Here is a 21,685-nt window from a genome sequence, read left to right on the forward strand (position 1 = left end):
ACAGCACCAGCTAAGCACCAGCATTCAGGAGTATTTTCTCAACATCCCACTGGCAGTAAACAGCTCAGTCACAGGAGAGATGGAAGGTGCAGTGGTGCAATGGGGAGCAGCTGTGACAGAGCAGCTGGGGTAATCGTGTCTGGGGCCTTGCCCCCCCTGCCCCCTCTCTCTCATCCTCCTCTCCCCTCATTCCCTCTTTCACTCCCTCTCACTCTCACACACACACACGCACACACACACACACACACACACACTCTCCCTTCTCTCCCTTCTCTCTCTTCCCCGCTCTCAGAGTTTGTGGCAGGTCACATCGTCTAGCGAGAGGTGAAGGCATTTCCCTGGCACAGGCGCCCGCCACCGCATTCCAGGGCAGATGCGGGCACAGCTGAGTCTGTATGACCTCTCCAATCAGTATCAACAGTAGGCCCCTCAGAGAACACACCCGCCACGCCATCAAACATTAGAGCGAGCACAGGGCTGGTTAGTAATTGCATCACATTAAGAGCTGGCGCTGCCAAGTGAAATGGCATCACGTTGGGAGTTATCGCAGCATACGGAGCGATAGCATCACTGTAGAGTAAACATAGACGCAGAGAAAGAGAGAGAGAGCATAGTATCACAGTTAGGACACAAAAACAAGGCAATAGTGAGCACCCTGTTAACCATGTTAGTGGTTGTGGAGAGAGCCGAGGATAATAATGGCGTTAGCCACATCACAACAACAATACTCGAGGAATACCCCTCACTTAGTCCTCCCTACCTTATTGGTACAGAAGGATCAGAAGACTGGATGGGATGCCACCACATTGCTGCGGTCAGGTAGCTGTTACCTGTCAGGCAGTTTGCAATCAGTGGCTATGGAGGAGAACATAAGAGGATGCTATTTACATAAAGAAGATTGGGACATTGGTCTATCGCATTACACCTGTGCGTAAGTCAGTCAGGGCACGAGCGTCTGCTAAACAGATCAGATGTAACGTATCCTATAGTTGATACAGCATAGGGCAATAGCATCAGATGAGTCTTGGGGCAGCAAGGAGCGATTGCATCACGTTAGAGCAAAATAGGCCTGCAGTAACAGTAGTCCGCTGCTCCCATACTGCCCTCTACCAGCTCAGTCTATTAGTTCAGCATCACTACCTCCCAGTGGCCAAGGTTATTGTAAGGCACTGATAATGTCTTAGATGTGTGTGTGGACGTGTTTAACTATTCTTGTGGGGACCAGAACGAACAAAAGTATGACCAACCGGGGACATTTCTTTTAGTCCCCACAAGGTCAATTGCTATTTCTAAGGGGTTTAGGGTTAAGGATAGAATTAGTGTTAGGATTAGAACGACGTTAAGGGTTAGAGTTAGGAGCTAGGGTTAAGGTTAGGTTTTTGGGTTGAGTTTAGGGTAAGAGTATGGGTTAGGGTCAGGTTTAGAGTTAGAGTTAGGGGTTAGGGAAAATAGCATTTTGAATGGAACTGAATTGTGTGTCCCAACAAGACTGTGTGTGTGTGTATATATGTATATATACATGTGTTCCGGCATTGTGCTGACCTGATTAACTGGATATAATGACTTGCATATGGATGAACAGACTATAGGGCCAGAAGGGATTAAGGGAGTACAGTTAATTAATGGATTTTGGTCTGTAGCGGTAGTGGGGGGGGCCTATAGGCTATAGTGTAAAGTAATAGGGTCGAAGGGCTACTTAGACTTATGGTACGGTCCCCGTGCATCAAGTCTCTTCATCTCCCCCATTACAGTACCTCACCACTGGGATCTATACAAGTACACCAAAAAAGGAACTATTAGACAATTGTGCGATGATTCCCTTCACCCATTTCCATCCTTAAAAAATATTGCTTTGAAATGTCTTAGAAATGTCACATCAAAAGTGTATCTGGACATTACAAACTGTATTTAACCAAATTAAGTGGATTCATAAATCCCTGGACATTGGATGGTTGAGCAGGCAGGGACTTGGGCAACTCGTCTTACCGAGGGACCCAACAAGGCCACTGTTACCTTCCTGTGTTCACGACGTGTCACGACCAGCCACAGCCCACCATCACTCACCAGAGGCCATCCTGTAAACTAGTGGGCACCGTCATCCACTTGATCATTTCATTGTCACATCCTTACAATTCTAAGATACTCGTCTTGCATGACACCAAGTCCATCTCAGACTGCGGCAGCCCTAATATGAACACCGTAGCAATGGTTTCATCTTGCGTCGTATGACGTGTTTCACCTTTTTAGGCCTCTTGCAAGACGAACCCGATGCTGGGCAAAAAAAAAGATCCTGATATAACCCAACAACAACCCATTCGTATAATATGTGCCAAAGATGTTTTCAACTTCTAGTGTTTATTAGGTGTTATATAAGGCACAGATAACACAGTCCTAGCACCTCCAGTCAACAGTGCATATCAAAACAGCCTGAGACAGGGCTGCAGGTAAAACTGTCCCAGTCTGCTGTTCTGCACCTGAGGAGGAGATTCCCTAGGGAGGCATGATCACAGGATGTTCCTGCTGCAGCTGTCACTGGTCATGTCTTTTAACAGTCACCACCGAACACAGAGCCCAGGTAGAGAGAGGAGAGATGAATTTAGTACACTTTGTGTACCCATACATGCATTCCAACATGCTTGCACATACTCTACATGTATACCTAGACAGACACACACACACACACACACACACACACACACACTTCTTACGTTTCTAACCAAGACACTTTTACTGTTGGAAACAGGAGTCCTGTGAGTCATTTCATTTACATGAAAATCGACACCCGCCATTCCAACGTACTCTCCTGGCTCGTGTGTGTGTGTGTGTGTGTGTGTGTGTGTGTGTGTGTGTGTGTGTGTGTGCGTGCGTGCGTGCGTGCGTGTGTGTGTGCGTGTGTGTGTGTGTGATAGACTGTGGGCACTAGGAGAAGGTGCTATTCTCTAATGCAGCCTTCTTCAACTTTAAAACTTGGGCAGCGTTATAGAGAGTTTCCATTCATTACCATTGCAAGTTTAGAACCTTCAGTGTCTCTCTCAAGAGTAAAAGTGTACAGAGGTAGTCGTCTAAATCAAATAAAACTTTATTTGTCACATGCACCGAATACAACACCTTACAGTGAAATGATTAATTACAAGCCCTTAACCAACAGTGCAGTTCAATAAAGAGTTAAGAAAATATTTACAGAATAAACTAAAGTGAAAAAAATAATAATTAAGTAACACAATAAAATAACAATAACGAGACTATTTACAGGGGATACCGGCACCGAGTCAATGTGCGGGGGTACAGGTTAGTCAAGGTAATTTGTAGGGGTGAAGTGACTATGCATAGATAATAAACAGCAAGTGGCAGCATTGTAAAAAATAAATGGTGGGTGGGAGGTTTCAATGTAAATAATCCAGTGGCCATTTGGTTAATTGTTTGGATGACTTGGCGCTCCGGGACCGTTTGCCGTGCGGTAGCAGAGACAACAGTCTATGACTTGGGTGACGAATCTTATCCAAAGCTATTTAATGTTGTGTTCATTATGAATAATTACTGGCTATACTGATGATGATCTTATAATCAGATTGGAGATTTTATCAGGAAGAGATCAAGTATCTGAAGGTAAATGGCACCGTTATATGGATTGTAGAAACAAAATATAGACAGGAAGGACATTGGTAGCAATTAGATATAGAAGTGACAGAATGAGCTCAATATCTGGCAAATCAGTGGTTCTCAGTTACTCACTATTTGGTCAAATAAGAGCAACTATAATAGTGAAATGCAGACAACGCAATGTTCATATACAATAGATATCTTATGCCCTCTGGTGGTCGACAACACACTGCAAACACACTACTTGCCTTTCCAACCCCAATGGTCACGCCTAGAAGAGATACAGCGTTTGTCAAAATAACGTAAAAGAAATATAACGTTAATTTGACAAAAACTGGATACCTCCTAGCCATGACCCAACCCAACCAGTATTGGTTGTGGACGGTTAATCCCATTTAATATCACAAATTTCAGGACATGACAAGAAATTCTCAATATATTTGTTTCTCTCTCAAGTTAATCAACCTTGCAGGAAATGCAGTAGGCCTAATATATAGGGTTAAATTTAAAGAATTGCTGGTTACCCCCAGAGGCACCCCCATTAGTGTTGAAATATAAACATGTGCACCCCTATACAATTTTGGTTCATCACAGAATTTATAAGGCACCTTCAAAAGTCAATGTGCAATTTGAACCGCAACTGTGGGCAATCAATGTGAACAGTGATCATTCGATATTAGGCTTATTGGATGGATAAATTCAGTGAGTCAATAACCTACTACGGGAGGTGAAAGTAAAATGAGACATTTTTATTTATTTAACTAGGCAAGTCAGTTAAGAACAAATTCTCATTTACAGTGACAGCCTAGGAACAGTGGGCTAACTGCCTTGTTCAGGGGCAGAACGACAGATTTTTACCTTGTCAGCTCAGGGATTCGATCTAGCAACCTTTCAGTTACTGGCCCAACACGTTAGCCACTAGGCTACCTGCTGCCCCTTTTAACAACTATCCCCTGGTTTTAAGCCAGGAAACCAACCATCTGTCTTTTTCCATATAGCCACTTCTAACAGACACCAAAATAGAGCTTGCCAGTTTGTAGTCTTAAAAAACGGAAATGATTCACCTCTGGTTCATTTAGCCATTCCTATGAGCAAAGGAAGGGAAATGCTTTTGGGATAAACGCCGAAAATAAGGTCGGAGGTTAACACAGGCTTAGGAGACCTTATATGTTTTGTTCTATGAGATCATATCAGTCAGTTAACATGACCTTTAGGAGTTATGAAGCCTTTTATGTGCTTTTTTTAATTACATAAATGCTTCAAAATTCGCACAAAGGGATGTCTGCTGATGAAGATGATCTCATAGAGCAAAACGTGCCAGAGCTCCTAAGCCTGTGTTTACCACAGACCGTATTTTCAGCGTTTATCCAGTAGGCGTTGTCCAACAAACCATGGCCTAGTTAGTGCCTACATAAAGACACCATTCCTATTGCTCTGTATACAGGTAGGCTCCAACTTGTTTCCCAATAATCCGGCAGAATTGAATTGTTGTACATTCTAGCTAACCCTAACCCTTTCTCTAACCTTAACCTAATTCTCATAACCTGATGCATTAATTGTCCTAAACTGCTGCATGAGTTCTCCTAACTTGCTACGAAAGTCACTTCTGCTGTACTCCATCAAAACCGGCAGGCCTGCCCATAGAACAGCTTGTTTCCAAAAACACGGTACCATATTAATCCAATTGATCAAATAAAACAACTTGGGAGATTTCTTTGATTATGACATGTATTACTCTTCTTTGTCACACAGTTCCAGTTTGTGAAGGCAGTGATTGTACTCTAGCTCTTGAGAACTCATGGCCCAAGGGGGCTTAAGCCTGTTCGCATGGCTCCCAGTTGAAACAGTTTGCGCAAATATTATGAGTACATTTTGTGACGTTTTTGCTCGTGTTGGTGTTCTGGGGGGGTTGTTGTGCACATAAAAAATGTCTTAAGGCAAGTCGAAGTTCGGCAGCCGATGTCTACACCGCTTCGTCAGTGATTGGTCAACAGTAGGGGTGGGAACTATGGACGGGATTCTTCAATTAAGTGTTTGCTGTCATTCAACAATGAGAGAAGAGAAATTGTAGAATAGGTGGGGTTTAGCCACTTTGTGGCTGCACCAAACAGCTTAGCTAGATGTAAAATTGCGCGACTAAGACCGCCAAGTTAAATCCAGATTTCTTGATTTATCTTAGATTAATTCAGACTATTTTGAAGAAGTGTTACTGGTTATCTTGTTGCAACGGTGGCTCAAGAAGGACAAACAACGGTAATATTGCGTTTTTTTTCAATCGAAGGTCTTTAAGGGAGTCTGCGAGCACCGACGTTCACTTCGCCTAGCCAAGTTCTATGTATGGGACGCCTTTATGCCTTCCCCCTTGGGTTCTCAGTTGATACGGACCACATCTGGCTAATGTGAACTACAATCCCAACGCCATGTTTTAACGTTTAGAAACGCTTTTAAATCCTCGCTAGCGTTACGGTTTTTGAAACCTTGCCTGGTGCAACTTTGCTAAACTGCATACAGTAAGTTTATCTTTTATATTAAAAACAGTATTTCTTGCTCACATGAACGTTAAGTTCCAAATGTTTCCAAAACTGTATTGCAAGCGATGTGTATTCGCATATAGACAGAGCATTTGGGCAGCATTGGTGTAATGCAATGGAATTGGAGATATTGAACAAAATCCACAGGTGATTATAATTTTTTTAGCTCAAATTAGCCAATAAATTTGGCATAAATGAAAGGATACAGCAAGATACAAATGAAAGGACACGATATGATTGACATGGTTGAAAACTGTATCTCTAGGCCTGCTTGGTGTCTATCACTGCCAGTTCCACCTGTTAATTAGTGACCGGCACCATATTGCCATTAACCCCTGAAATGCTACTCTGCTGGTGAAATACAGGTCATCACCAGGTGTCACAATAAAACAAACAAAAAATTGGTTTTATAAAGATATTTATTTTTTCCAAATAATGTTTTCAATACATTTCATACAAAATTATTATGCATTCTGTAATATAATTTCAACACTTTTTATTTTCATTCAAAATGGCTAACACCATCTGAGCTGACATAACACAACAGTAACCATATATTAGCCCCTATTCTACAGGCTAAATGTTCCACTATATAGTGGCATCTGTAGTGCTTATCATATCTGATGGGATATTAGCAGGACAGCCGGATCGGCAGCACACCCCAGCAGGCACTTGGCCCAATCCGATTCATCCTTATCAGAGAGCGTCAACTGGATTTCGTGTCTATTCAGACCGAGTATGATTTGGGAGCTGTAATCTGGCTACTGCCATACAGACTTTTGAAGGGATTTTCTCTGCCTTTTTCAATGATGTACACTGATGAAGATTGTAATGAGAATGGAAATTGTTTCAAGTGGAGTGAGAGGGCAGGCAGATCATTTGATCTTTACTAGAGGGGGATGCTCTGTGGGGGTGATGCCTTCTCTATGACACATGGATCGATTGCATTTCTACTGTATAGCACATGTCGCTATAGGTTTCAAAGCACTTTCAACATGGCATGGAGCTTGCAACACATTGTGGAGAAGTGAGGGGTTATTGTCCCTGTTTGAAGTCAGAAAAGCATGGTTTGCATAAGACAGACAACTGTAAAGTAACCTCCACTCACCGATGATCTTCAAAAGCTTTATTTCATTGTGATTCAAGATGAACAGGAAGGTTTCTTTGACAACTCTCATTTGGCATTCATTGTTGTCCTTCATTGTGCAGGTGAGAATCAAGTATAATATTAATGTGATAAATAATACAAATTATTATTATGATAAATAAAGCCTCTTTCGACAACATTCTTTCCGTCTTGATTTTACCATTACACAAGTCCTTCCTCAACAGTACTCTAATGATTAGATTAACACACAATTCATGATATCAAGAAAACAACATGAACATTTCTGTAGAACTAACTACATTAGCTCTAATGCAAAGGTTTGGCAACTGCAAAATGGCCCTTCAAACATCCCAACCAATGTAAATAAACCTGATTTTAACCTATTACGTCATTCCAATGGCTAACCAAGCAATGGCTGACCAACAATTCCTTGTGAAATGTTATTCTTGCCTAGCATTAGTCTAGCATTAACTTTAGCTTAGCAATACTGGACCAGCTCGCTCATGGTGCAGCCGGATCGGCAGCACACCCCAGCAGGCCCCACGTCTCGGCGGGTACGGGAGGACACGGTGTACCCCAGAGGGACGGTTGAAGGCTCCATGTCCCCCTGGACCTGCGGTGTGCTGGGAAACCCTGAATGGGTCTGTTGGTCTTCTGTCATACTCTTTGTGGAGTCCTGGTCATCTTGCTGTGTCACCACATCTTCACCAGTCTCTGAAGTCCTCAGGTTGGAAAACTGATTGCTGTTCAGCCAATCCAGAATTACCCCTGTAGAAGGAAAAAACAGAATTAGGCATCATTCACAATGTAGGCAGATGTCAGCAGAGGTGTCATGCTTATAGGGGGCACAAGAGCACATGCCCCCTCAGAATTGAATTTGTTATTTTTATTTAACATTTATTTAACTAGGCAAGTCTGTTAAGAATACATTCTTAGTTACAATGCAGCCTACTCCTGCTAAACCCGGGACTCGCAATCACGACCGGTTGTGATACAGCCTGGAATCGAACCAGGGTCTGTAGTGATGCCTCCAGCACTAAGATACTTAGACTGCTGCGCCACTCAGGATTTGTCCTGTTTTGACATTTTGTAGATGTTAAATGAGTTACTGAACTTAATTTTTAAGCCCAAGTTTTATCAAAATTGTTTATAAAAATATCTGTCAGTGGTATTTTGCGGAGGGGGCACTCTGGCTGGAACCCCCTACTCTCCCTAGTAAGTGGTTACTTCGAAGGTGCACCACGGAGCAAGAAAAAGAGTTAAGAGTGACACACAGGGTTTGATTTGATTTTAGTAGTCAGTGATGGGCAGTACTCACAGGAGGTATGTTTGTAAATTAATTTGATCAAGCTATGTAGCCTATTCATTCCTTCTTGATGAATAAATAAAACAAAAATGTTTCTTTGTTTCTCTGAAATACTACCACCTAGCAATTTTATAAAGTTGGCTTTAGCTAGCTAGCCAGATAGGTTCCCAATCTCCCGACCTTCTAACTAGCTAACAAGCCATTTCAGGCTATCAATCAAATTAGAGTAGATTGTCTAACTATCTTAGCTATCTGCTGGAAGGTTGCTAGACTTTAGCAACCAATTACTAAATGTACTGATTAAGACTCACATTCCTTTAAATCTTTTAACCAGATTTTGCAGAGATACAGAGTAAACATATTTAGTTTCTTGAAAAAAGAACCACCAGTCAGGAGGATACAGACAGCTCAAGAGGTAAGCTTAGATATGCAGAAAAAATGCTTGTTTTAAATGTAATCTGGCACGCTAAGTGTTTAAATATCATGATATTATTGTGTTAATTATGACTCCATGATATGTGCCTGTATTGATGATATGTGTTATGATCCCATGTACTGTTTTGTAATTTGTATGTAATATCTTAGGCATGTTATTGCTGTATATTGAGATGTGTGATTTACAGTCAGAAGGACACCCTCATTAAAATGACAATGGGACAGGTAAAGAAGATATGCTGAGATAACCTATGCAGAAAAAAATAATGATGATTATGGCTCTGTTCCAGGTGATTGAAAAATGCTCAATTCTACAACTCCCGTAAGGGTTCTCGGGAGGGGTTCTCCAACTCCATCCTCATATACTTCGTGCTTTGGATGTCAGTTTGTTTGAGAAGAGGATTCCATTTACCTCCAACCTCCATTCTCGTCCCACTGGGCACAGACGTCAATTGAATGTCTATCCCACGTCATTCTTTGAAATGACGTGGAAACAATGTTGATTCAACACGTGTGTACCCATTTGGATGCGTTTCAGTATAGAAAACACATGTATGCCTTTCGGATTCAACTAAACTGAACTCCGGCACAAACAGCAGCATAATAAACATATCAAAACAAGCTATTAGGTCCTTGAGAGTTGTACTCACTGTGGTGGTTGACGGGGTGTTGTCCAAGCTCCGGAGTGGAGCGCCTCAGTCTGGAGCTCCCACACGATGTGACTACCATACGGATAAACTCTCTCCCACACAGCTTCACCCTGGCATCCTGTCCGTGGGTCCCATACACCCCAACCATGAGAACTACCACAAGAGACACAAGACACTTAGCATCCATGATGTTGATGAGGATGTTTGCGCCCAAGTGAATCACACAAACAGCAAATCGATGCAGCAGGTATGGTACGATGAGGAGGGATGTGATGTGTAGCTTGTGAGAGCTTCCTAGAGCCTTATATAGTGCCCTGCTGTCTATGCCAGACCCGGGATTCTCATAAGGAGCCATTCGCCCTTGGCCAAGGAAAAGGATGTCCTGATCTTGAGATCACTACATGTCAAAGAGAGTTCCCCTCAAGGCTGGAACTCTCATTTGAGATAAATACATGTCAAATGGTGATCTATAGCATGGGGCTTATGAACTGGGGTTAGTGGTGCAAGTATACGAAAATGAATACTTCCAGGTGATCTGAAATAGTTTTTCCTTTTCATTATAAAGATTAAGTTTACTCATATTCAAGAAAAGCCTCTTATGGCCCCAAAACCATAGGGTGATCCATATATTGACCTGATGAATAATAAATCTGATTTTTGTTATAGGTAGCCCAGTGGCTAAGGAGTTGGACCTGTGGCTGAAAGGTGGCTGGTTTGAATCCTGGGCCAGGCGCTGAGAAAAAGGGAGTGGGTGGAAGACTCATTTCCATTGTTCTCTGTAACATATGGGCAATGAAGTTGCTGTGTTGTATCCTACCATTATGAAATATTTCATTATCTAACCCTGATGAGCCTCTACTGTGAAAATATGGCGCATAACTTACTCCGTAAATCTTCACATTTAGGGACTTTTTATTTTTTATTATTTGAAAATGTTGATATGTGTATGTGTTCTCTGTGATTAGTTTGCATATTTTCTTTGAGAAGTGTTATTTACCAACTGTGGCTATGTGTCTGGACTTATCTAGAAGAAGGGGAGCTAATAAAATCAGGATGCAGGTGCAAAACAAAGTCAAGGATAATGACTTACCATGCGCATTCATACCACAGCTTCATATTTCAAACATTTGTTGAATACGGACATTATGCGGTACTTGGCATTGAGCTTCAGTTACATCTTGTTTTGTTCGCTTTAAAATAAAACATGCAGACAATAAAATTCAAAGTGCATCATATCTAGAATAGCAATATCCCATGGTGGAGTCACAGCCGTCACACGGACTCCTTTCACTGTGTGTGTGTGTGTGTGTGTGTGTGTGTGTGTGTGTGTGTGTGTGTGTGTGTGTGTGTGTGTGTGTGTGTGTGTGTGTGTGTGTGTGTGTGTGTGTGTGTGTGTGTGTGTGTGTGTGTGTGTGTGTGTGTGTGTGTGTAGCCTTGGGTGCATTCCCTGTCTTTCCCTACTTGGCTCCAGGTTGACGCTAGAAGACACCGCCAGGCGACTGGCTTCTCGCTTTAATTGATGTGGAACATTTTTCGTCATTAATCTTGTTCTGGAGGCAGCTCTGCAGACTGGTCACTAGCTGGCACAGCCACAAAGTCATAAAATCAGATTTTAAACCTAAACTTAACCACACTGCTTACCCTAATGCATAACCCTAACCTTAAATTAAGACCAAAACAGCTCATTTTTGTTTTCATGAATTTTTACAATACAGTCAATTTTGAATTTGCAAATTGGCCATCTAGCAGAAATCTTTCAGTTGTCATTCCAGGGCAAGATTCATGACAATAGATTGACGTTGCTAGCTACTGTACTTATTTACCTCAGCCTGCCTAGTCGACCAGCTAGCCAGACAGTTTTATTTAGCTAACATTAGCTAGCTACTGTAACTGTTATTGTAGCTTTCTGTTTGTATGTGGCTTGCACTTCAATGGCATCCCTCGAGGAGATTTTCTTGTATCTTTCCAACCAGGCGAAGTACTATGAAGGCACCACTGATCTCGACAAGAGGCGCAACATTCAGAGAAATTCACAAGCAGTTAACTTCTATAAGATAATTGGACAGATTAAGCTATGCACAACCATTTTCCATCTAGTTAGTTGGTCATCTATATGTTGTTAGCTATACATATAGTTCAGTGGAGGCTGCTGAGGCAAGGGGGTGAGAAAGAAAGTGAGAGAGGTGGGAAGAGAGACAGAGAGAGAGATGAAGAGAGCGAGACAAATAAAGACAGCAGTGCAAATGTACTGAGACTTGAGTATTTCAACAACTCTTCTCTTCCAACTTGTTAGGCAATCATGTACCTACAAGGGAAGGATGGCCAGCCACACAGGAATGTGTTTTTTTTACTAAGGAGGAGAAGGAGGCTGTGCTGACCGAGATGCATCTTGGTCATTTCAGAGTGAAGCACATGATTGCCAAAATCAACCTACGCTTCTTCTGACGGGGAATTGTCAAGGTGGACAGCTGGGAAAGTGAAATAACCTTTTGTTTATCAATCACATTCTATTATATCTGAAATGATTATGATTTCATATCAGAGAGCGCACATGTGATAACGTGCGTCTCGGTGAGAGGTGTAGGAGTCAGGCGCAGGAGAGCAGGGATGTCTGAGAAGCGTATTTAATAATATAGTCCACCAATACAAAAGGAACACAGACGAAAATCCCAAAACTACGCTCTCGAATACTCAGAAACTCGTGCAAACACACGGAGGAACAAACACAGTTCCGACACTTTACATACACGTGCGTAATAGTGAAAACAACAAACATCAAATACAATCGAGCGCAATACACACAAATCTAATCCCGCACGAACTAAGGCAGGCAACAGGTACCCTATATACACACAGAAATAAGCGCAAATTAAACCAGGTGTGAAAAGAATCACAGACAAAACAAACAGAAGGGGATCGGTGGCGGCTAGTAAACCGGCGACGCCGACCTCCGAGCGCCGCCCGAACAGGGAGAGAGAGGAGTTACCTTCGGTAGAGGTCGTGACAGCACAACGTTTCAATTTGTCACTTTTAGCTTAATATTCTGTCTGTAGTTGTGTGAGACACACATTTCAACCTTGAATATAGATTTAAATATTGTCAAATACGTTTTACCAATGTAGAGCAGAAAGTTGTTTTGATTGTTATCAAACATGTATTATTATTTCCCACACAGATGTGCAGTTATTTTTTGTAGTTCATCCTTCCACTTTATCACTGATTAACTGGTTGTGGTAACATTTTATAGTTAACCCCCTAGAGTCGATTGACGCACAATCTAAGTTACATAATTTAAAAATCCCCATGAAAATATGTCAGTTTAAGCTAGAGGTATGCTGGGTAAGGTGTCAGAGCTAGAGCAGCGTTTGTCAGACCATGAGACATCTCGGACATCAGTTTACTCACGAAAACGTCTGTAGCATCAGAACGGTTTGACCTACAAACTATTATCCCTCTATGGAAAGCGGTACCGGTTTTTTTTTTTAACTGAATGAAGGTATGATGGTAGTTTTGTACCTACCCCAAACATTTGTACGTACCCCCCAAAAATATATAATAAATCGTATACAGTACCACTCAAAAGTTTGGGCACATCTACTTATGCAAGGGTTATTCTTTATTTTTACTTTTTTCTACATTGTCGAAAAATTGTGAAGACATCAAAACTATGAAATAACACATATGGAATCATGTAGAAACCAAAAAAGTGTTTTAAAAAATGCAAAATATATTTGAGATTTGAGCTTCTTCAAAGTAGCCATCATTTGCCTTGATGACAGCTTTGCACACTCTTGGCATTCTCTCAACCAGCTTCATGAGGAATTATTTTCCAACAGTCTTGAAGGAGTTCCCACATATGCTGAGCACTTTGGCTGCTTTTTTCCCGCTCATTTGGGTTGAGGTCAGGTGATTGTGGAGGCCAGATGGAGACCAGGTCATCTGATGCAGCACTCCAGCCCTTAGACAGCCTGGAGGTGTGTTTTGGTTCATTGTCCTGTGGGAAAACAAATGATAGTCCCACTAAGCACAAACCAGATGGGGTGGCGTATCACTGGAGCATGCTGTGGTAGGTAGCCATGCTGGTTAACTGTGCCTTGAATTCTAAATAAATCACAGACAGTGTCAACAGCAAAGCACCCCTACACCATCACACCTCCTCCTCCATGCTTCATGGTGGGAACCATACATGCAGAGATCAGCTATTCACCTACTCTGCGTCTCACAAAGACGGTTGGAACCAAAAATCTCAAATTTGGACTCATCAGAGCAAAGGACAGATTTCCACCGGTCTCCAAAGCAGATTTCCACCGGTGGCCAACGCAAGAGAACACTACCTTCCCCAAGGCATAGTGCCAACTATAACGTTTGGTAAAGGAGAAATAATGGTCTGGGGTTGTTTTTCGTGGTTCGGGCTAGGCCCCTTAGTTCCAGTGAAGCGAAATCTTAACTCTACAGCATGAAATGACATTCTAGACTATTGTGTGCTTCCATCTTTGTGGCAACATTTTGGGGAAGGCCCTTTCCTGTTTCAGCATGAGAATGCCCTCGTCCACAAAGCGAGGTCCATACAGAAATGGTGTGGAAGAACTTGACTGGCATGCACAGAGCCCTGACTTCAACCGCATCGAACACCTTTGGGATGAATTGGAACATCGACTGTGAGCCAGGCCTAATCGCCCAACATCAGTGCCCACCTCACCAATGCTCTTGTGGCTGAATGGAAGCAAGTCCCCGCAGCAATGTTCCAACATCTAGTGGAAAGCCTTCCCAGAAGAGTGGAAGCTGTTATAGCAGCAAAAGGGGGACCAGCTCCATATTAATTCCCATGATTTTGAAATTAGATTTTTGACGTGTCCACATACTTTTGGTCATGTAGTGTATGTTGCTAAAATAGAAGTGGCATACCATAGGAGAAGAACTGAAATGTAGAGCATATTGTACAGAAGACAAAACATAAAGAAAATGGAGTTGTTTACTCACAGCGGCCCACAACCAAGCGTCAGGTATGCTGCTGAAGGGGGTGCCTGGCTGTTCCAGCTCCACAGTGTGCATGAGGGCCGAGAAAGTGAAGATGCCTAGGATAATGAACAGGAAAAGGCAGCACACCTGCTCTGAGCACTGCCGGATGGTGAATCCAAACGCCCGCATGCCTGTGGAATGCTTGGCCAGCTTGAGGATGCGGAAGATGCGCAGGAGCTTGACCACCTTGAGCACCTTGCTAACCTTGCTGACCCGGGCCATGGTCTTCAGGTCCTTGGGGCACTGGCATAATTTACGTCTGTGAAAATCAAAAAAATAATCCGGATGAAGTAGGGTATGACAGCCAAAAGGTCCAAAGTTTAGAGCACTTTTCACAAAGTGTTTGATGTCACAGGTGGTGTGCAGCCTCAAGAAGTACTCAAAGGGAATACGATGAAGACGATCTCCACACACTCCATGTAAGTCTTGCCGTAGATGGTGTACTTCCTCAGCTCCTTCACCGTGTTGAGGGTCATTGCCACAATGGAGATGAGGACGAAAAGGCTGGAGAACACGGCAAAGCCCATAGCCACTAATGAGGAGTAAGGGTTCTCCATCAGGTCCCAGAGGACAGGTCCCGGTCAAAGAAGAACTCATTTTTTCGGACCGAATAGTCATCACAGAGTGTCATCCTCTTCATAGGATTGGTACAGAGGGCCAGAGAGCCAAGCCTGGTTTTTGGGTAGAGGAGAACTAGGTGGATTGGGAATTGAAAGACTTTCCCACCGACATTGATTGTGACTATGTTGGATTGTCTGGCAACACATTTTTCTTTCTCCCTTTTCTTCCCGGGCCTTTTCTCCTTCAGAACCACTGTCTGAGGAGCAGGGCTGCCTAGGTAGTCCATAGACATCCATGCTGTCACAGAGCTTTCCTGCTTTCACTTTTTTAGGTGGCAAGGGTTTCTTGAAGGTTGTTCCATTGGAAATGTATGAGAAGAAAATACATCTTGCTCACCCAGTGAAAGTTAAGTCATTAAAGAAAGACATTACCAGCAAATCCAATATCCCACACGTTTTCCATTCCACGAAACAAAGAACAACAAAAGGAAGATTTTCTTCATCCTTTTCTTACAAATTCAGCAGGGAGATGAAAAGCTATACCGCGTTTGATTGGACGTGCAAGAAGATCTAGAGCATGAGTTGGGGATTCATCCTCCTCACTGATTCACTAATTCCATTGCTGTTCTTTCTATCCTAACAGAAGTTAACAATACTGTCAGTGAGGATTAGTGTTGTGATTTAAGGATTTGGTGCTGGGAGGAGGGAAATGCAGAGCAGAGACAGCAGTCGTTCATTTGTGACAGGGCTATTAATTTAAAGGCTTACAGGTACATGCAGTTCAAACTGGACAGAAAGGAATCACAGTAAACAACCTCACGTATACCTTCATATCTATGCATTCATTACAACCTCCATCATTTCACGTTAATACCATTGGATTGCAATTTTATCGTGCAGATCAATTCCCCCTTATTTCCACTGGCCTATAGACAGTATTTCTACATTAAAGTAGCAATCTGCTGTTACTACATCCATTTTTGGACCTAATAAATTAATGATATGTACCCATTGTTTCTTGAAGAACATAACTTATAAATGCCTCGGGAGCATAGTTCAACCCCAAAATATAAGCTTGTTTTACTCCAATGTTAGTAAACAATGTAAATGTAATCTCTGCCCGTAACCTTGTTCTGAACACCTCCGAAACAAAGGTCATGTGGTTTGGTAAGAAGAATGCCCCTCTCCGAACCAGTGTGATTACTACCTCTGAGGGTTTAGAGCTTGAGGTAGTCACCTCATACAAGTACTTGGGAGTATTGCTAGACGGTACACTGTCCTTCTCTCAGCACATATCAAAGCTGCAGCTAAGGTTAAATCTAGACTTGGTTTTCTCTATCGTAATCACTCCTCTTTCACCCCAGCTGACAAACTAACCCTTATTCAGATGACCATCCTACCCATGCTAGATTACGGAGACGTTAGGTAAGGGTGCTCTCCAGCGGCTAGATGTTCTTTACCATTCGGCCATCAGTTTTGCCACCAAATGCTCCTTATGGGACACATCACTGCACTCTATACTCCTCTGTAAACTGGTCATCTCTGTATACCCGTCACAACTGGTTGATGCTTATTTATAAACACTCTTAGGCCTCATCCTCCACATACAACACCCGTTCTGCCAGTCACATTCGGTAAAGGTCCCCAAAGCACACACATCCCTGGGTCGCTACTCTTTTCAGTTCGCTCCAGCTAGCGACTGGACAGTTTTACTTCAATCTCTTCATTCAAAGACTCAATCATGGACACTTACTGACAGTTGTGGCTGCTTCGCCTGATGTACAGTGGGGCAAAAAAGTATTTAGTCAGCCACCAATTGTGCAAGTTCTCCCACTTAAAAAATGAGAGAGGCCTGTAATTTTCATCATAGGTACACTTCAACTATGGCAGACAAAATGAGAAGAAAAAAAATCCAGAAAATCACATTGTAGGATTTTCAATGAATTTATTTGCAAATTATGATGGAAAATTAAGTATTTGGTCAATAACAAAAGTTTATCTCAATACTTTGTTATATACCCTTTGTTGGCAATGACAGAGGTCAAACATTTTCTGTATGTCTTCACAAGGTTTTCACACACTGTTGCTGGTATTTTGGCCCATTCCTCCATGCAGATCTCCTCTAGAGCAGTGATGTTTTGGGGCTGTTGCTGGGCAACACGGACTTTCAACTCCCTCCAAAGATTTTCTATGGGGTTGAGATCTGGAGACTGGCTAGGCCACTCCAGGACCTTGAAATGCTTCTTAGGAAGCCACTCCTTCGTTGCCCGGGCGGTGTGTTTGGGATCATTGTCATGCTGAAAGACCCAGCCACATTTCATCTTCAATGCCCTTGATGATTCAAGGAGGTTTCCACTCAAAATCTCACGATACATGGCCCCATTCATTCTTTCCTTTACACAGATCAGTCGTCCTGGTCCCTTTGCAGAAAAACAGCCCCAAAGCATGATGTTTCCACCCCCATGCTTCACAGTAGGTATGGTGTTCTTTGGATGCAACTCAGCATTCTTTGTCCTCCAAACACGACGAGTTGAGTTTTTACCAAAAAGTTCTATTTTGGTTTCATCTGACCTTCTCCCAATCTCCCAATCTTCTTCTGGATCATCCAAATTCTCTCTAGCAAACTTCAGACGGGCCTGGACATGTACTGGCTAAAGCAGGGGGACACGTCTGGCACTGCAGGATTTGAGTCCCTGGCGGCGTAGTGTGTTACTGATGGTAGGCTTTGTTACTTTGGTCCCAGCTCTCTGCAGGTCATTCACTAGGTCCCCCCGTGTGGTTCTGGGATTTTTGCTCACCGTTCTTGTGATCATTTTGACCCCACGGGGTGAGATCTTGCGTGGAGCCCCAGATCGAGGGAGATTATCAGTGGTCTTGTATGTCTTCCATTTCCTAATAATTGCTCCCACAGTTGATTTCTTCAAACCAAGCTGCTTACCTATTGCAGATTCAGTCTTCCCAGCCTGGTGCAGGTCTACACTTTTGTTTCTGGTGTCCTTTGACAGCTCTTTGGTCTTGGCCATAGTGGAGTTTGGAGTGTGACTGTTTGAGGTTGTGGACATGTGTATTTTATACTGATAACAAGTTCAAACAGGTGCCATTAATACAGGTAACGAGTGGAGGACAGAGGAGCCTCTTAAAGAAGAAGTTACAGGTCTGTGAGAGCCAGAAATCTTGCTTGTTTGTAGGTGACCAAATACTTATTTTCCACCATAATTTGCAAATAAATTCATAAAAAATCCTACAATGTGATTTTCTGGATTTTTTTCCTCATTTTGTCTGTCATAGTTGAAGTGTACCTATGATGAAAATTACAGGCCTCTCTCATCTTTTTAAGTGGGAGAACTTGCACAATTGGTGGCTGACTAAATACTTTTTTGCCCCACTGTATTGTTGTCTCTACCTTCTTGCCGTTGTCTTTGCCCAACAATGTTAGTACCATGTTTTGTGCTGCTACCATGTTGTGTTGCCCCCATGCTATGTTGTTGTCTTAGGTCTCACTTTATGTAGTGTTGTCTCTCTTGTCGTGATGTGTGTTTTGTCCTATATTTTTATTTTGTATTTTTAATCCCAGCCCCTGTCCCCACAGGAGGCCTTTTGCCTTTTGCTAGGCCTTCATTGTAAATAGGAATTTGTTCATAACTGACTTGCCTAGTTAAATAAAGGTTTATTTAAAAAAGATGTAAATAAAAAAATACCCTTCAAATTTTCATTGATAGACACATTTTATTGATAGACTATATTTGTAAGTACCATTACAAGTGCATTTGTTTTGTCTAGTCCTTCAAAATTCAACTTTATATTGGTGTACGACTCCACACTGCTTCAATTAGTTAATCAGGTTTTGTCTTTGCGATTAAAATATACCTATAAAATAATATATATTTTTTATGCAACTATAATTAGAAATCAAAGGCATTATACTGATTATTCATCCCCCCATCCGCCTATTTCATGGAGTGAATGAACCACAATACCGGAACCGGAACCGGAAATGTACATTTATTTTAAATATACTATGTTTTTAATCCAGGGATATGTATTTTTTAAACGCATATCATACATAATGTGATATAATACAATTATAAAGTGCCTAAATGTATTAAAAGTTGAAAATAATTTGGATTACAGTTTGAATATATACAGTACTCTCACCACGTGACTTCCTTTCCAGTCAACCTGACAATATGGATGCCAGCCGCGTGCAGCCGATCAAGCTTGCAAGAGTAAGAAAACGCAATCATATTCAAGAGACTTTCAATATATGAATGTGTACATTCGTAAATACTCAGTGTTTCATTTGAGCTCATTTTAATTAAAAAAAGTTCCTGCCACGTTTATACTTGAACGGAGCCTCATTGCTTGGTGAGCTGCGCGTGCTGGAAGTGCTAAATTACAGCAACCATTAATTTATCTAGCTTAACACTCGCTAGGTAATTTAGCTGAAAAACAGGCACTCATACGTCCCACGTTATCTCAGATGTGTAGTTGGCTAACTAACCGTTTTACGCTTCTTCTCCAGGTCACCAAGGTGCTCGGGAGAACTGGTTCCCAGGGACAGTGTACCCAGGTATGTGTTACTGAAACGCTAGTAGTATTACCTAACCTGATAGCCAATTAGTTAATCAATGTCGATGGTTAGCAATATTAGCTTGCAAATGGTGATGTATCGTGCACTAACTAGTAGTCCTTGATTCCACGTCTGTTCTGGCTATACCACATGCTAATGTATAAGAGTATCCTGCATAGCTAGCAAGATTGGTTGTGGCAAAAGGTCACTAAATTAGCCAGCTAACATGTCATGGTAAAACAAAGTAGGTAGTTAATCAATGACGTGTATCCCAACTGTCACTACATTGAAATGCAATTTATTTATAGAAATGCACTAGTTTAAACACCTGGTGTGCTCTGATGTATTATTTAGGTCCTTGGTTCTGTGTTATGGAATCTGTAAACAGTGTAGTGTGTGTGGCTGTTGCATGTTCTAATGTATCATGTCTTGTCTCTTTCTCAGGTCCGTGTGGAGTTCATGGATGACAGCAACCGGTCGATCATCAGGAATGTGAAGGGGCCAGTCAGAGAGGGTGATGTGCTGACACTTCTGGAGTCTGAAAGGGAAGCCAGAAGGCTGCGATAAAGGTGAGTGCCATACTATTGTCCATGTAAAGCAGGGCTCTCCAACCCTGTTCCTGGAGAGCTATAGTCCTGTAGGTTCACTCAACCCCAGCTGTAACTCACCTGATTCAGCATATCAACCAGCTAATTATTCAAATCAGGTGTGCTAGGGTTGGAGTGAACATACAGGATGGTAGTTCTCCAGGAACAGGGTTGGAGAGCCCTGATGTATATTAGGTCAGTCATGTGTACTCCTAGGCAGCAGTTGGGTGGGCATGTTTTTGCTTCAGCCTGATTCAATTAAGCTTGGTCGTGAAGAGCAGTTTAGAGGGATCAGGTGTCGCAGTAGGGCTGGAATTGCAATCCTGCAGGATTTCTGAAGTAGCTTTTGGTGTGACAATCCAAGGGAACTATAAACCAATGTTGCTATCAATGGCCCTCAAGGGAAGTCAAAACCAATTACCACGACCTCTATAAAAGTATTACTTTAGGGTATAAGGTAAATTGTTGGTGGACTGGGAAGTCATTAGGCTCTACATCCACTTGTATGTCATCCCAGGGATATGTAGGTGTCTGTTAAAATTATGTCCTTGGGTCTGTTATTTTGCTGTTAAAAAAAATGGCATGTGCATAAATTGAATTAATTCCCACATCTTTCGTTGCAGTGCCCGGCGAAGTTGTGAGATGCCAAACCAACGCCTGGGGTGCAGACACCCCATCAGTTCATCTGCAATGGCCCCACATCTCGCTTGTGCAGTTTAAGAAAAAATAAAAATTTGTTCAAGGTGAAGATTTGTGTTTTTCCTGTTCAATGACCAATGTGTGTAGACATGTTGTGAACCAAAGTTAACTAATGGTAGTTTATTTTAAAGTACACTTTGTCCTTGAATATGGTATGGATGCCACCTGTCGCATTGATGATCCTATTTTAGACATACAATTCCCACTTACTGCAAAATGTGTGGAGGTACTGAAGTAAAACATTAACAGGTTTGATTTGAATGATTGCTCTCCTTTTGTCAGAAGAGCAGCATACAGAAATGTACTGTGCAAGGGGACGAAGTAGCAGCAGCGTACTGATTCGGTCATCACTGGAACTAAATGGTGTGCTGCTAATGTACAGTATTTGGAATGCTCACCTACGTTTGCTGAATTTTAAATTGATGTGGCCCCCCTGTGCACTTCTGTAGATTTGAAAGGATTGGCTAGACTGGGTGGGATTTTCACTATATTGCTTATGCCTATCCACTAGTTTCAGATCCACGTGGGTGGGTAGGAGGGCTAAGGGTGGATTTCAGCCTGTACTTAGGACTAGTTTATTTGTAGGCCTAAACAAATGCCACTACTGTTTTTTTTTTCAT

General features: G+C 42.2%; 2 protein-coding genes across 2 annotated transcripts; one reads left to right on the forward strand and one right to left on the reverse strand.

Moving 5' to 3' along the window:
- Positions 1-6,593: 6,593 nt before the first annotated feature.
- Positions 6,594-9,914, reverse strand: insl3 (insulin-like 3 (Leydig cell)). Its single transcript, XM_024436431.2, has 2 exons — positions 9,631-9,914; positions 6,594-8,007 (listed from the first exon to the last, which is right to left on the reverse strand). Exons 1-2 carry the CDS (start codon positions 9,815-9,817, stop codon positions 7,718-7,720), a joined length of 477 nt encoding a protein of 158 aa, XP_024292199.1. The 5' UTR covers positions 9,818-9,914; the 3' UTR covers positions 6,594-7,717.
- A 9,427-nt stretch (positions 9,915-19,341) lies between these two features.
- rps28 (ribosomal protein S28) lies at positions 19,342-21,114 on the forward strand. The gene is made up of 4 exons (XM_024435295.2): positions 19,342-19,435; positions 19,732-19,779; positions 20,224-20,348; positions 20,990-21,114. The coding sequence occupies exons 1-3, from the start codon at positions 19,397-19,399 to the stop codon at positions 20,344-20,346; spliced, it is 210 nt and encodes a 69-aa protein (XP_024291063.1). The 5' UTR covers positions 19,342-19,396; the 3' UTR covers positions 20,347-20,348; positions 20,990-21,114.
- Positions 21,115-21,685: the final 571 nt, after the last annotated feature.

The sequence above is a fragment of the Oncorhynchus tshawytscha genome, linkage group LG10, assembly GCF_018296145.1.
Source record: "Oncorhynchus tshawytscha isolate Ot180627B linkage group LG10, Otsh_v2.0, whole genome shotgun sequence".
NCBI lineage: Eukaryota > Metazoa > Chordata > Actinopteri > Salmoniformes > Salmonidae > Oncorhynchus > Oncorhynchus tshawytscha.